At 35.7% G+C, this 15711-nt stretch overlaps 1 protein-coding gene across 1 annotated transcript; it reads right to left on the bottom strand.

The window, feature by feature from the left end:
• Positions 1-5471: 5471 nt before the first annotated feature.
• LOC124989660 (trace amine-associated receptor 3) lies at positions 5472-6503 on the bottom strand. Its single transcript, XM_047559605.1, has one exon. It carries the CDS (start codon positions 6501-6503, stop codon positions 5472-5474), a length of 1032 nt encoding a protein of 343 aa, XP_047415561.1.
• Positions 6504-15711: the final 9208 nt, after the last annotated feature.

Here is a 15711-nt window from a genome sequence, read left to right as displayed (position 1 = left end):
AGAATATAGCTTTTAGAATTTAGAGCAATATTATAGTAAACTAAACATGTCTGAAAAAGGGGAAAATAACCCAAATGATAGATTCTATAAATCACATGGGTTGTTTCCTTTCGCTTAGCAGATGCACTGGCAAATTTAAATTCAGGTTTGAGGATCTCTTGCAGTGATTTCAAGTTTTGCATTGGTAACAGATTTGACATACAGGAGGTCTTTTTGTTTAACTTGTCATTTTGTATCCTTTATGCTGTTGTCCTTATAATGTAAAACTAATGGGACTGACTCACCCACAGTATGACAGTGTTTGATTTGTTTTTCCAGGGACAAGTCTGTATGTATAATTCTGATGACCAATGGCAAACATTTGTGAGAACCAACAACTGCTCATAGAAATGAACTTTGACTAGCTAATAGACTCTAACTCACTGGTCTCTTGGGGAAATGAACCAACAAGCATGTCCTCACCAGATTTACATGAACAACATATTAACGAGAATATAAACACCTTTGAAAATAATATTTCCCCCATTTGCTACAGCAGCTCAATAGTTATTTCCAATGTCTATGTTTTACTTGAAACTTTACAGTTATGGCATATTTTGTTTATTAGCTCTAGATATAATAATTTAATTTCTTTAGTATTTTTCTTCGGATTTTTAAAATTGTACCAACATAAAATTGTACAATCGATCCTAACACAGCACCTATTATTTTGTTACTTATCACTTTGGTCCTTAAGTTCTAAGAGAATGAAAATAATTCATTCTTGAACACTTAATTACCTTACTTAATAAATTAACTTTATTCTGTATTTTTTTTTGTGATTTAAAGTTCTCTCTAATTATTTTTAAAGTCACTTAAAAATTATTTTAAGTTAGCTAAGAATCACTACAAGATTACATAAGGATTTGCTGCTATATATCCATAGACATAGTATTCCCTAAAAAAGACAGAACACTCTGTAATAGTTCATTGTATGGTATTTGAAGTTTTAAATTTTAGTTGTGAAAACTAATTCCCTGAAGTATCGATATAATTTAACTCCCTGAATTTATCAAGTGAACTTCATTTTTTCAAAAACATGGAATGCACCACTTCTAGAGAGTAACAGTATTCTCTCTTGGTCTTTTTGCATAGATAAAAATACTAAGGAAATATTTAAACAGCTAAGTGTTAGATTAAGACAAGAAGATAAAGTAGAACACACATTTATTTTAAAATTATTACATGGATGAATTATTTATGAAATGTCAAAAATAAGGTTTATTATTATACATCTATCTTGAACTTTGAGCCCAGAATTACAAAAACAAATTAAGCAAATGCAAGAATGAGTACTGGCCTACTGCTTTGCTAAAGGAAATTGCTATGAAGCTAAGTGGAGTTGAGGTTTTGTTTACTATTTTAATGCTTGACATATTTGTGATTTCTTGCCTTTGGAGACATTTTCAAAAAGGATCCATGCCATAATTTTTTAATAATATAAAATAAAGTTCAACCCTTTATGGCATCTCACTTTCATCAAGGGATATTGCTATACCCTTTTCTCTTTATCAATATTTCCCCAAGTATCAGCAACAAAGGACTAACTTAATTATAGCACTGCACACAATCACACAGTAAAACTTAGAAAATTATTAGTTGTTTTTCTCAGAACACAGAAATAATATACTTTTAGGCATTTAATACTTCCTAAATACTTTTAGGAAGTATTTAATATAATGGTTTTTATATTTTAAAAAAATACTTCGAATTTTAAAGAAAAGGAGTAATGTAATGATTTTTCCTCAGATATTAAATGCCTAAAAGTATATTAGTGTACATGTCTTCCCCTTAAATCAGAAACTCTTCAACAACTCAATAATGTGTTGAGAATAAATGGAAAAACTTAGGAGAAGACACAACACATCATACGCAGGCATGATTTTTTCTTCTTCTACTGGTCACATAGCTCAGACACTCCATTTATGGAACTATCTCTACAAAAATAATGATTGGCTTTTACTTTAATACAAGTATCCTGCACAGTAATTTCTTAGACAAGAGGGGATTATTTGTGAAATAAATTTAAGAAAGATCTGCAGTTTTTCCTATTATTGTTATTTTAGAATCCTAGTGACTTTTTAAATGAATAATCTAGATTTATTCTTATAGGTCAATATTTTAAATTTAATTTCTTTTAACATGCAAAAAAATATGACATTTTTCCATTTCCTAAAACTTTTTTCTTTTAGATTACTAGAATTTGTTTGGTTAAATCAAGTAATTTGGAGTTAAAATAATTGAACAAAAAGTTTTCTGTTGTACTACAGTCTCTTACCAGGCAAATGAACCTGGGCTCCTTTGATCTCCTTTCCACACATTTCCCTCCCAAGAAGGTTCAGCTCCACACTCCTGAAGGGACCATGCTCCCCCAGGCTGCATGGTCGTCAGTATTTAAGCACAAAATACATCTCCCGAGGTGGTGTTACCAGGCATCCTGCTTTTGACAGGCATGTTCTCTTACAATATTCACTTGCTGCCAACAGAAATTACAGTAAGTCACCAGAGAATTGGCTTTGTGAGGGCAAATCTTTTTTTGTACTCTCATTATTATGACTTCAAAGGGACAATGCGGATGAGCTTCACATAAGGCCAAAGGTGGGGAATGATAAAAAATAATAATAAATAAATGAGCAAGAGGAGGGAGGAAAGGAAGAGAGGGAGAGAGTAAGGAGAACATTTAGTTCAAATTCAACAAATCCCTGATACCTTTACCCTTTACTGATATATATATAAGTCAGGAATGTGACTTCAACCTGTGGTTCCTTAAATTCAACCTGTGGTTCCTTTCCAAGTAAAGGTTCAAGCAAAATGAAAAATGTTGCAAAACATTTTGAAAAGTAGAAACTTATATCCCTCTGTGGGGATAAAGGGATTGCTAACATTTTGCTGGTCCACCCCAGCTCTGTTTTCATTTGGGGAAGGTGTTTTCATTAGTATGTCATAGCTGTATACTTTAAATTTCAAATAATTTACATTGATAAATTTATCATTCATCAAGACCACAAAATAATTGTACTTAAATATGCAGTGATTTCGAGAACGCCAAAGCTTAAGTATTTACAAAAAAATAGAATCAAATTATTTGTATTTACATCAATTTGTGGGACTGAGTGTGATAGAGCATGTGTTTAGTATACTTGAGGTCCCAGGTTCAATCATCAGTATTAAAAAACAAAAACAAAAAAACAAACAAAACAAGTCAACTCAGAACACTAATTTTATTGCATCTTTGGAGAATTTTCTTCATAAAATTAAACACTTTGGTGAATAGGGATGGTTGGAGAATTGGAGGATGATGAGTTTTCTGTTCAATCATTTCTATTATAATTATTAGTGCATATTAGTTGTAAAAATAATGGACTTCTTTGTGCATTTTCAAGTATATGCATAATGTACTTTGGTCATATTTTCCTCCCTACTCCCCTCTATTATCCCATTTCTCCCTTCCCTTGTTTTCCTTCCCTAATAGTTCCCCTTCTATTTTCTTTTATTTTTCTCCTTAGATTCCATATAGGAGGAAACATGAGATACTTGTCTTTTTGAGTCTGGCTTATTTCATTTAACATAGTGCTCTTCGGTTCCATGCATTTCCCTGGTAAAAACATGTTCTTTGTGACTGAGAAATACTCCACTATGTATATATGCCAATTTTTTAATGCACTATTTATGATGGGCATGTAGGCTGATTTCATTATTATGAAAAGTGCCTTGTTGAAGACCGGTCTATGGCTGTCTTTGTTGTATGCTGACTTTGATTCCTTTGGAATTTTAGTTTTCATTGACCATATATACACTCTTTGTACTAGAGCACTATACTTGCCTGAAGCAAGATTCCCTCGGAAGGGGTTCTCAGACTTGGGACGTAAGAATTGTACCTTGCTACAGCTGGTTCCCCAGGAGTTTGGCAAGTTCCTCTATGCAGGTAAACTATTGTTATCATCATTGTTGATATGGTTATTTTGGCATAAATTATTTTACCAAAAGAGCTGGTTCACTGTTATTTATAATTTAACAATCTTTTAAACATTTTTGTATCTTCTTTGTAATCTATTAATTGCTTGACCCAGGAAAGAACTGAAATTTTCAATGGTATTCATCTAAAAAACATGATTTAGCATGAAGATAACTCCTTAGTGACCTTTCAACCTGCTGAAATATGAAGCACAGGTTTTGGGGTGGCCACAGTTGAAGCCTGAACTCTCCACTGGACCACTGTCACCATGAGCTGCTTTGACAGCTTTCCAAGGGCTCCATGGAGGGCAAAATGACTTGTGGGGTCCTAGGACTTGATTATTTCTAAAAGTAGGAACGAAACTTATTAATTTGAAAAAGGAGAAATGATTATAGTTTGAGCATCCCTAATTCAAAGAATCCAAAATCATATCAAAAACTTTTTGAGATTTTTCCTTGACACCACAAAAGGAAAATTCCACACCTGACCTCACGGGATGGGTCACAGCCAAAATGCAATAGCACAAAAAGTATTGTATAAAATTATCTTCAAGCTCTGTGAACAAAGAATTTTGGGTTTAGACTTGAGTCTAATTATGTTAACCAGGTGACCAACAGGAACAGATGGAGAAATCACCCTGGTTGATTGAGGAGAGTTTAATAAAGGGTGTGTTTGCAAAGGTGTATGAGGAATGCTGGTTGAAGGAAACCAGCGAAAATCAGGGTTTTACCCAGGAGCAGCAATGGCAGGGAACCCCAGCTAGACCAGAGTGGCAGAGGAAGGGAGCAATTACTGGAACTCTGAGAGGGTGGTGCCATGGAAAGACATTCCAATTGGCCTTTCTTAGAGGAACACAGTCATCCCTGGGGCATGACTGTGGTTTGCAGAAAGGTATCCTGATTTCACCCTCTTTCCATCCACTGATCTCTTGAGGGTGCTTCTCATTGGTAAAATGCCATTGGAAACCCTGGGCAAGAATCACCCTTTAACCCAGCATGTTCTGAGCTGTTAAGAAGCCTGAAAATAGGTTGGGTTGGGTACCTAGCATTTAAACCCTTTAAGATATTTAAGAGGAACATGTCAATGTCAGGTAAAACATTTTTTTAAAAGCTCATACTAGTCACAAGAATCTTCCCTTTTCTGAATTTGCAAAGTAGAATCAGATAGGAAACAAAACCATGTCTTTATTAGTCTTCAGTTGTCTCCTGGATGTAAATCTAGTTGAACCTTTTCCAAACTATGTTTTATATTTCTTTTGTACATTTTCCTCACCATGTCATTGGACACAGAGTTAACAATAAATGACACACGCATTGATTGGTCCAAGATGCTGAAAGTAGCTCATGTACAGGTTATAGAACTGGGATTACAGAAATTTCAAAGAATAACGTTTGCAGTGATCTGGGGTATAGACTGCAGGACAAAGTAATAACAATCTCGTTTTCAGTATTCTATTCACTTTTGTAATGGTTTTTCATTAATGTGCTTCAGGAAACAGTTTAGCAGTTTCTGAATGGGAACTAAATATTTTCCCTGACACAATGTACTTAAGAGCTTTTCGAAACCATGGATAAAAAAAGCCATGAATGAGGGGATTGCAAGTGGAGTTGAAGTACCCAAGCCAAACCAAAAGATCAAGCACAATTATGGGAGTGGAGTAGTCTAAATATGGGTCAATCAAAACGGCAAGAAAGCAGGGCAACCAACAAGCCAGAAACACCCCCATGACTATACCCAGCGTCTTAGCTGCTTTCCTGTCTTTTTTCTTAGATAAGGTTTTTTTCACCTCCCCTTTTGTGTTTTCAGGCATGTTGCTGATGACTCGAGCATGTCGTTTGGAAACAATAAAAATCTTGCCATAAATACCAACCATGATGGAGCCAGGAGTAAAGAAACAGGTAGTGAACAATACTGTTCCCCAAAATTTGTTGAAAGTAAGTGCACAGAAATTGAAGCAAGCAACAAGAATCTCATAGCTCTGCATACCAGAAACATTGGCCTCAGATAGAACTAAACCAAATGAAAACAGAGCTGGGGCGGACCAGCAAAATGCTAGCAATCGCTTTATCATTGAGGTTGTCATTGTGGTTGTGTAGTGTAAAGGGTCACACACAGCATAAAATCGATCAATAGCAATGGAACAGAGGTGGAAAATGGAGGTTAGGCTTAGCATCATGTCAAAACTTGCATGGAATTTACAAAAACCATCCCCAAAATACCAGCAACTCTCCACTGAACGTACCATGCTGTATGGCATGATGACAAAACCCAGCAGAAAATCCGTGGTTGCCATGGAGAGGATCAGAAAGTTTGTAGGAGAGTGAAGCTGTCTGAAATGTGATATGGAGATCATTATAACCAAGTTTCCAAAGATGGTGATAACCATGGCTCCAGTCATAACTGAATACATTATCACTCGGACGTAAAAAGAGCGATGAGTGGGAGGGCAGGATTTATTTCCAAAGTTGAGACAACTGGATAAGTCTTTGGGAATGTAAGTTAGATCCATGGTGCTTTATCACTTCAAATTTCTTTCCAAGAGGATGAGTCAGTGTGTTCTCTTCTGAAAATGATTCCAGCAAAGTTCAGCTCCTAAGAGTATAATAGAGTTTGAAATCATCTGTTATTAATTCACTTCAACTATAACTTATTTCAAATATTTAAAATTGTATCGACTGTGTTTGCCTACTGAATTGGTTATTGTACTAGAAAAATAAAAAATTTCAACTGCTTCTTCTTTCCTAATTATTCTATTTTTTTCCATCCATACATTCAATCAACATGGCATTGTTTATTGACTTTTAGTCCTGGTAACGTATTGAAAGATTTTCAGGTTTTGGTTGATTTTTACCTTTGGCAGCCACTTTCCTATTAACTCTTGAACAATAATAAGCAAACATCACTTTCACCACAAAAATACTTAATAAACAAAATCTAAGTGAAATCACAAAGTTTTCATTGTACATTCTTTTCATAATTTGAATTCTTCATTTGCAAAAAATCTGCATATATTTTAGGAATTGGAAATGGCAGATTGCTGTTGAATATACAGTCCATAAAACATGACTTTTAAACATGGCTGCTGAAAGTTGTGTACCTATGAGGCAAGTCATGCACCAGGGCCAATGTTTTATAGTTTCTCTATTTTCTACTCCCTTTCTCTCTTCTTATGTCCTTTTTTCCCGTTTTCATTTACCTTCCTGTATTTTGAATCTTATAGCTTATATGAGATTCTAATTATTGGAGTCATGCCACAGGCTTCATCCCTGAGCGACCCAGAAGAAACACAAACTTCATGCTCATATCTAACCACACCTCATGGTAACTGCTGCTTGTCACTGTAGGCTGAATGAGGAAGATGGGTAATGCATAAATCCAAACTTTCGATAAGTTATTGCACCTGGTTTACTATTTATTCTGGGGTACATGTCATTGTGAAAAACCACTGACTAATAGACTTTAGAAAGTCTTACTGCTGTGCCTATAAGAAAACATCAAGGCTACTTAGTGGATTACAGGAAAGTGAGCCCAATTGTGGTGAATTAGAATAGAGTACACTCCAAAACTACATCAGATTCTCTCAAACCAGAGATTCAACTGCAGCATACATTGGGGAAATTTGTCTCTTTAGACAGGTTCAATTTAGCTTTCCCCTTAAGATCCCTAAGAAGGACTCCCCCCCCACACACACACTCTCACACACACACACACACACACACACACACACACACAACTTCAAGGATGATCAAAAAAATGGTCCTTTCCTGGACCTGAAGGTGTTAGAAGTTCCCTTCATTCCTTTTGATTTTGGCAATCTCTTTAAGAGATGGAAAAACGAAGCCTTTGTGACCAAAAACAAACAAAAAGTGTAAACATTATATGATGGCAACCAGAGAAGTTTCCTATTCCCAAGTCACAGGAAGACTTCTGTTCAGAAAATCTTAGGAGGATACCTTCTTGAGCTGATCCTTCCACACAAGTCTTGGGCTTCCTCTGGTTAAAAGTTTCATTACTGATTTCCAAAGAGCCACTAGGAAAAGGTCCTTGCCCTGGGAGTTCTTCTAGTCCAAAATGTACTGGAGCCAGCGGGAAGCTCTGGGAATACGAGGTGTGCTGGCTAGATGTGCTTTCCAGGCCCTTTCAGTTCTAACAGTTAGAGGGTCATTGGCAAACCAAAGGCTATTAGTTTTAAATCAATTTCTTATAATCAGAAAATGGAAGAGCAGAGAAACAAGAAGAAAGGGAGACATGGAATAAAGTCTATGAATGGAACTGAATGGTACTTTCAGCACTGGTGCCTGTCTGATCCATAGTAAGGTTGTGTTCCCTCCACTATGGATCTTCTTCAACTCCTCTCACCCCCTCTTTCTTCTGTGGTTTTCATCAAGGAAAGATTGTGAGGTTCCATTTTGACCTACAAATGACAGCACTTGATAAATAACTGTTGAATGCTGAATGTTAAAATACACAGAGGCTCACATTTTTTTTCCTTGACTTTATGTCCTAAAATAAACTAAAAAAAAAACAAAAACAAAAACAAAAAAACTACATCTGATAAGATGTGTCTTCTGTTACAACACCATGAGACAAGGAACTCGTCTGTCTGGTACACTCTTAAATTCTCAGAACCAGGTTAGTGGCTATAGCAGATACTAGGTAAGAATTTATGAATGAATAAATGTATAAGTATATAGTAGATTTTGGTCATTTAAAAAATATCTGCATTGTTTCAATAAAAGAAATGGGTTCAGTGTACTTGAAATTTTGCCATAGATGAATGGACTAGTTCTAAGAGCATATTTCATGATGACACCCTCTGGGATTATATTATTTCTGAGGTTGCTATAAAGAAATCCATCCCAGAATAGCATTTAGATCGGCAGAGCTGAGAGATGTGGCATGGGCATATTCTACTGATCTTTTACACTACAGACAAGAGAATTGAAGAGAGATGTGAAGGTGTTAGTAGAAGAAAAAGCTACTGAGTATTTCCGTTAAAAGTACTTGGAGGTAGAGGTCATGGTGACATAGTTCATTTTTCATTGTCCCATGAACATGTTAGGATGGGGTTATATTGGCTCTTTTCAGTCTTACCTACCACTTAGGGGAATTAGAAATTTTTTTCCAGCTGAAATTCACATAGTCTCCAAACTAAAAGAAAGACTATGTGGGAAAGCACACACTTACAAATTAACTTGTATAGTACCTAAATCTGTGAACACGCATGTACAAAGTTGAAGCATATGATTACCTAGGAGACTCCCACGCCCCAGTTGCCCTTGTGATCTTAATAATCACAGCCATGACATTGAAACAGCCTCACTAAGCACTCCACACAAGCAAATGCTCATTTGTTAAGGACTGGGATATTCTAATAGGTATTTCAGCACCATATCAAACCTTCCACTATGTATTTGATCTTATTGGCACTAACCATTTGTATAAGAAAAAATCATATATTTTTAAAATTGAAGAAGACCTCAAGTGAAATATTACAAAGAATTATTTTGTGGTACAGATCTAACCCCCCTTGCTATCTTAATTTCCATTGTATGATTCTGAAGTTAGAACTGTGTTGGGTTATTTGTTCTACTACTTATATCTTTTTTACTTTGGACAAGTTGTTCAATGTCCCTGGGCCTCAGTTTCATCCTGAGAAAAGCACTTTATTATTAGATTTAATGATCAGAGATACTGTCTGAAAATCATAGCATCTATATAGTCAGCACTTCTTGAAGTCCACATTGACCAGCTTTAACAAACTAAGTTTCCCTGGAAAACTATATTCTTATTTCTAAATGACTGATTTGAAAATAAACTCTTCACAATGTGCATATAAGTTTGGAAGCTGCCTATGTGAATTTGAGGCCATTGACATTGTTCCTACTCTCCTCCCTGCTTTCTTTCAGAAGAATTGACACCTCCTTCACGTCCCCCTTTTTTTTTTTGAAAAAATTATTTGATTCAGTCTATTGTGTTGAACCAAGCAGACTCTAGGAAATTGTCTTTTTTATAAGTAAAACATATTCAAATTCTAATGATTTCAAATAATTTTCAAATGGGATTGAAAATTATTCAATTTTCAATTTTCCTCATAAGTTTTAGTTTCAACCCCTGAATGATAAGGTTGGCATATTTCCAGTCACATACCTTTGCAAAATGTCAGATTTGTGATGTTAGTTTATATCATGGAGTTAAAAGCATGTTGAAGAGAATCTTTGAGAGGCTGGACACATTCATTTAAGTAGGAGGCATAGGTGACCTCATAGCAAACTCTAGGCACGGAATCTAATTTTTGAAGTCTTAAAATATGAATGTAATATAAACTGCAGTTGGAGATAAAAACTTATAATCCATGATCCCAACAGATGATATAAGTATTTGTACGTGGTACTTACAAGGCACCAAATAATACAAGCGTCAGTGTTGTTATCAAACATTGGTGTATTAGCCTCTACTGAGGAAGGCAAGAATGGAGGAAGGAGGGATTATATAGAGGGGAAAGAGGGGTGGGAGAGGTGGGGGGAGGAAAAAATAACAGAATGAATCGAACACCATCACCCTTTGTAAATGTATGATTACACAAATGGTATGCCTCTATTTCAAGTACAAACAGAGAAACAAGATGTATCCCATTTGTTTACAACAAAAATAAATTTTAAAAAATAATAAATAAAGTAGGGACACAGATAGGGAATGTGTGTGAGTGTCATTATTTGGTGACATCTTGAGCAAAGACTGAAGAGGCAGTGTGTGGCCACAGGCAGGGAGAGTATTCCAGCTTGAGGAACAAAGTGCCAAGGACTACTAAATGACATTTATGGGAGGCCAGTGCTTTGGACTGGGCTCCTGCAATAGGCCCAACACACCAGACCAAACCAGAATGCAGTCACTCATGCCAGGTGCCACAATCAGACCAAATTTTAAACAGTCTGATTTTCAAAAAAGAAAATCCAGGAGATTTACAGCAATCAAACAGAAGGGGCCCACTTTACTTCAGCAGGCATGACAAGGACATCCCTTGTGTTTTAACCCTATAAAGAAAGTAACTTTGAAATGACCAATTCTTTGTTCCCTGCTCAGCCCTTTTCTGCCCAAAACCCTCCTCTGCTTGGTTCATTGGAGCACCTTTCCCAAATCTTTAGCTAGGTAGCTGCCTGATTAATGATCACAAATAAAAGCAGGTTTGATCTTTAAAAAAAAAACCAAACAGCAACAGGAAAATCATTTTTAGTGATAGTAAATACACACACAGAACTTCTATCTCAGAGAGCAGGGACAAAAAGGTGAGTGAGAATTAAAACCACGTATCCTCTTTCATATAATTAGCTATAAACTGTAGCATAAAAACTAGCAGAAGAGAAAAATATCTAAATAGCTAAATCTAAGTATCAGACAATGAGTTAGAGGCGGGGGACCCAGAGGAATTGATCTAAATGCATCCTTTATCAGGACCATATTTACTGTTTTGTGATGGACAGAGAGAGGGTCTGAGAAAGCTCACCTGGGCTCGAGGGTCACCACATAGCTTTGCATGTGCTCCACGTGCATATTTCAGCATCCATTTTCATGGAAACTTACTTAACACCGCCTTCTTTCAGTCTCCAATCCCCCAGTTACCTTAACCATGGTGGTCTCTGTGTTGTCCTGAAAATGTGCACTCCACAACTTGACCTACTCCCTTTCTTCCATACAATTGCCAGACCCTTCATCTCTGCCCATGTCAGGACTCAGCACAAATATCATTTCTCAATAGGATGTGATAATTAATATCTTATTGTCTGTTAACACTTGCAACACTTAATAAAGAGCCATGTATATGGCCGGTTACCATTAATGACTTGTTGAATTAACTACAAGTTAACTTCAATACATCATGTAAGCTTAATTAATAGACATTTTTTCATAATACTCTCTAACTCTGATTGGGAAAGGTTAACATATTAGGAAAACAGCAAGTGCTGTTTAGATAAAACTAACAAAACCTCTCCCCCAACAAACTATTACAAACAAAACTCAGTTAACAATAAGAAATCTGGGCGTCTTAAGTTCTAAGTTCCTTGATAAGAATCTTTTTCTTGTATCCTCCCAATGACTCCAGGTATATGAAATGACTAAGGTCTTGAAGTAGCCATTGCTATTAAATTCTGGAATTAGCATTAAAATACAAGTCTTTTGCTCCTGTTTTAGAGAACCCTCTCCATCCCTTACCTTCTCTAACAGTGGGTGACAATTTACTTCTGATCTATTTGGGCAGTGAGAAAATTTATTACTTCAGCTGATTAAAGCCCATATTAATGACATTATGTTTATGAGCCAACCGCATTCTCATCTCCTCAGAATGACTTTGAGATGAAAAAAATCTCAGACCCATCCCAAAATGTACATCTTTCCAAGATACATATGGTATTTTAACACCCATTGAATTTGCAAAGAATTGTTTTGAATCACAGAAAATCTGAATGTTTTGTTTGGGCACTCTTTGTATTTGGAATGAAGGAATAGTTTTGTGGCACAAAAAGTAATAGAGTATTTTAAGAAAATGCTGCTTGCAAGAGAAAAAATTACCAAAAATTAAATGTGGCATCTAGCAAGGATTTAAGTAGTACGTAACAGATATTTTTGTTAAGATATAATACAAAGAGGAAACTACATTTTAACATTATTGAACAATCCAAGTAGCTTACACTTACTGAATCATGTCTGGCATAGTTTTGTACTTTCCAAAAATATTTTATATGCGACTACATAGAAATTTATAAAATATTTCACATAAATTTTGTTGGGAAATTCAAGACCTTTCATTGAAATATCATAATAATTATTTTTCAGTTAGGGAAAAAAAAACCCTTCTGTTTCTATTACAACCTATTTGTAACAATTTCTGGTTACTTATAAAATGTAATTATTGTTGTTTATTTCAAAGAATGGAATAAATCAGTAATAATGAAAAAAGATAGTACATTTCCAATTCTTTTTATTGACTCAGTACCTTTTCTTTCCTGGACAGTTAGTTGTGAATCATGGAATCTCTTTTGGTGACATGGCAGGTGTGCTATCAGGAAGTTCCAGAAAGTTTAGTGTAGAGGATGAACATACCTGTTCTAATAAGTTTGCCTCTGCTCTTAAGAAAATTGGAGTGTAGAAGGCAGATCCAGGAACTCCACAGAGGCACTAACTTCAGAACCCCAGTAGAATTATTCTCTTAACTTTCTTTCCTGGGGGATATTGAAAAATTCCAGGGAGTTTTCTCTGTGTTTTTAATGTCCCAGAGTGTTTTCAGTTTCTTTTATATTTTCCAAATGAATGATGACAAAATCTCATATATGATTTCATGGTCATATGGTCTTCATTCTGGAAAAGATACGGTACCAAAACGTCTGTATATTTAAAAATGTGTAGGCTAAATTAAGTGTTGGCTAATATCCAGGGAGGAATAATTGTCTAATTCATAAAAGGATTCTACTTGTGCTTTTTATAAGAAGATATTGGCGTGGGAAAGATATTTATTACTACTTCAGTAATTTGTACCCGTTTGAACAAAATCCTGAGCTAAAAGTAAAAAGAAAGAAGGAACAAGGTGTCACAAATAATGAAAAGACACCCCTAGTTTATAAACAAAGAACACTATAGGAGAAGTTAAGAGAGTTGGATTCTAATCCTGCTTCTATAACGAGTGGTATAATACAGGTTAAGTGACACAATCACTTGGATTCAGTTTTCTCATCTGTTACTTCCCGTAAAACTTTGGGTGCAGGTGAGATTACTTGACCAGCCCTGGGAAACAAAAGCAGAAGGAATGAAAAAAGGCAGTGGACAAGGCAGGATGACCAGACGAAACCTTCATGCTGAAAAGTGCAGTGGAAAGAAATGGAGGAAAGTAGCTGTTTGAATGTACCTGAGCAGAATTTTACAGAGAGGCCTTGTGAATGGTTCCTCAAAATGCCAACACAGGTGGGGGTGGGCTGAGTGGCAGAAGGCTTGCCTAGCATGGACAAAGCCTTGAATTCCATCCCCAGCATCACAACAGATACAATTAAGCATACAAATAGGTCGAATAGAAGAAGCATCATAAGAATGTTTATGGCCTACACAGTGTTGTCAAGTTTTTATTTTGTCTGTAAACTCCAGCACAAACTAAAGCCACCATCACAAACATGGTCATTTGTAAAAGAGACAGTGGCAAACCCCTTTCTGACCAATGACAACAGGTAAACCTCTCACCAAGATGTTTGGTTTTATTTTCTCAAGCCATGAGTCAGGAAGTAAATTAAAAATTTTTAATTCAAAATACTTTAATTCTGTCTTACTATAATGCTAAAATCTTCTGTTCATTTTTTAGCAATGGATCTTTTAAAGGATCAAAGTATGTGTGCGTGTGCGCGCACGTGTGTTTGTCTTTAAATACCAAAATAGCATAAACTTCATCATTTCATTTAGACACATGACCCAATTGTCTCAATAGCAGCTAATATACCAGATTAGCTTCCATGACTGTACCTGGCTTAATTACTCTCTTCGTGTAAGAAGATCACTTGTTCCTTCCCTTAGCTTGTGCTTGCAATGTCTCTTCATTTCAAAGAAATTGGACTCTTTCACTTCCCCACTGTAGGTTATAAGGAAGGACCAGCCTACCAGCAGGCCAGTCAGAACACAGAGGCAGTGAATATGGAGAGCATGTGACACACCCATCCCTAAGTGGCTGTATTTTAACAAAACTAACCCTTAAGTTGACTGCTGCATGGTCACTGTTCTCATGCACTGTTCTCATGCACCCTCATCTAACAAAATATTGCTTCCTGACAATATATGGATTTTTGAAATCTTTATGTCCACACTTGCCTGCTAATAATTTTTAATTGCTGGTGTTTCAAAATACACTTGATTGGACACTGGAAACAATGAGCTAAGAACAAAGCAAATTTGTGGTCATTTATGTAAAACAGTCCTAATGTTTTCACCAATATAAGTGAAAAACAAATATTTCAGTGAAACATACACACATATCTGAAAGTAAAACTTCATAAGGCGATGCCCTCCAGGCAGGTAATGGATTCTAATTCATCTCTTTTCTTCTATGCTAATTTGCTTTTCACTGAGAATGTTGCTTGCAGCCAGGAGTACCCTGGGACCACTTAAGTCCACTTTCAAGAATAGGTTGCTAACTTTTCAGGAATTTTGAGAGCCATTTGACACTAGAGCCATAGCTTAAAATCAGTTATAAGGGGAGATTTTTTTTTGATGGTATTAATTTTGTTATTATTATTATTTTTTTATTGTAAACAAATGGGATACATGTTGTTTCTCTGTACATGGCGTAAAGGCATACCATTTGTGTAATCATAAATTTACATAGGGTAATGCTGTTTGATTCATTCTGTTATTTTTTATAAGGGGAGATTTTTGTTTGTTTACTACAGAAATTGTCCAACTCTACAAATCAGAGGTATTTTTTTCTTCCTTCATCTGTCTTTTAATTTTTCGAGAGTCAGATATTAAACATTTGCCAGCACATCACTGATCGCAGCCCACCAGGTATTCATGAGTCTTAATTACTAAATAATGAATATAAAGTTTCTAGTACCCACAGCCCCCAGTAAATATTACTTTTCTTCTTTGTTTTCCCCTTCCACTACTCTATTACTGAAAAATAGAAGTGTAGATATTAACCAAAAAAGAATGATGGATTCAAAGCACAAGCTATCTGGTGGTTATGT

This window comes from Sciurus carolinensis, chromosome 7 (assembly GCF_902686445.1).
Source record: "Sciurus carolinensis chromosome 7, mSciCar1.2, whole genome shotgun sequence".
NCBI classification, from domain to species: Eukaryota; Metazoa; Chordata; class Mammalia; order Rodentia; family Sciuridae; genus Sciurus; species Sciurus carolinensis.
The sequence above is the reverse complement of the archived record's forward strand: the minus strand, read 5'-3'. Positions and strand labels throughout refer to the sequence as shown.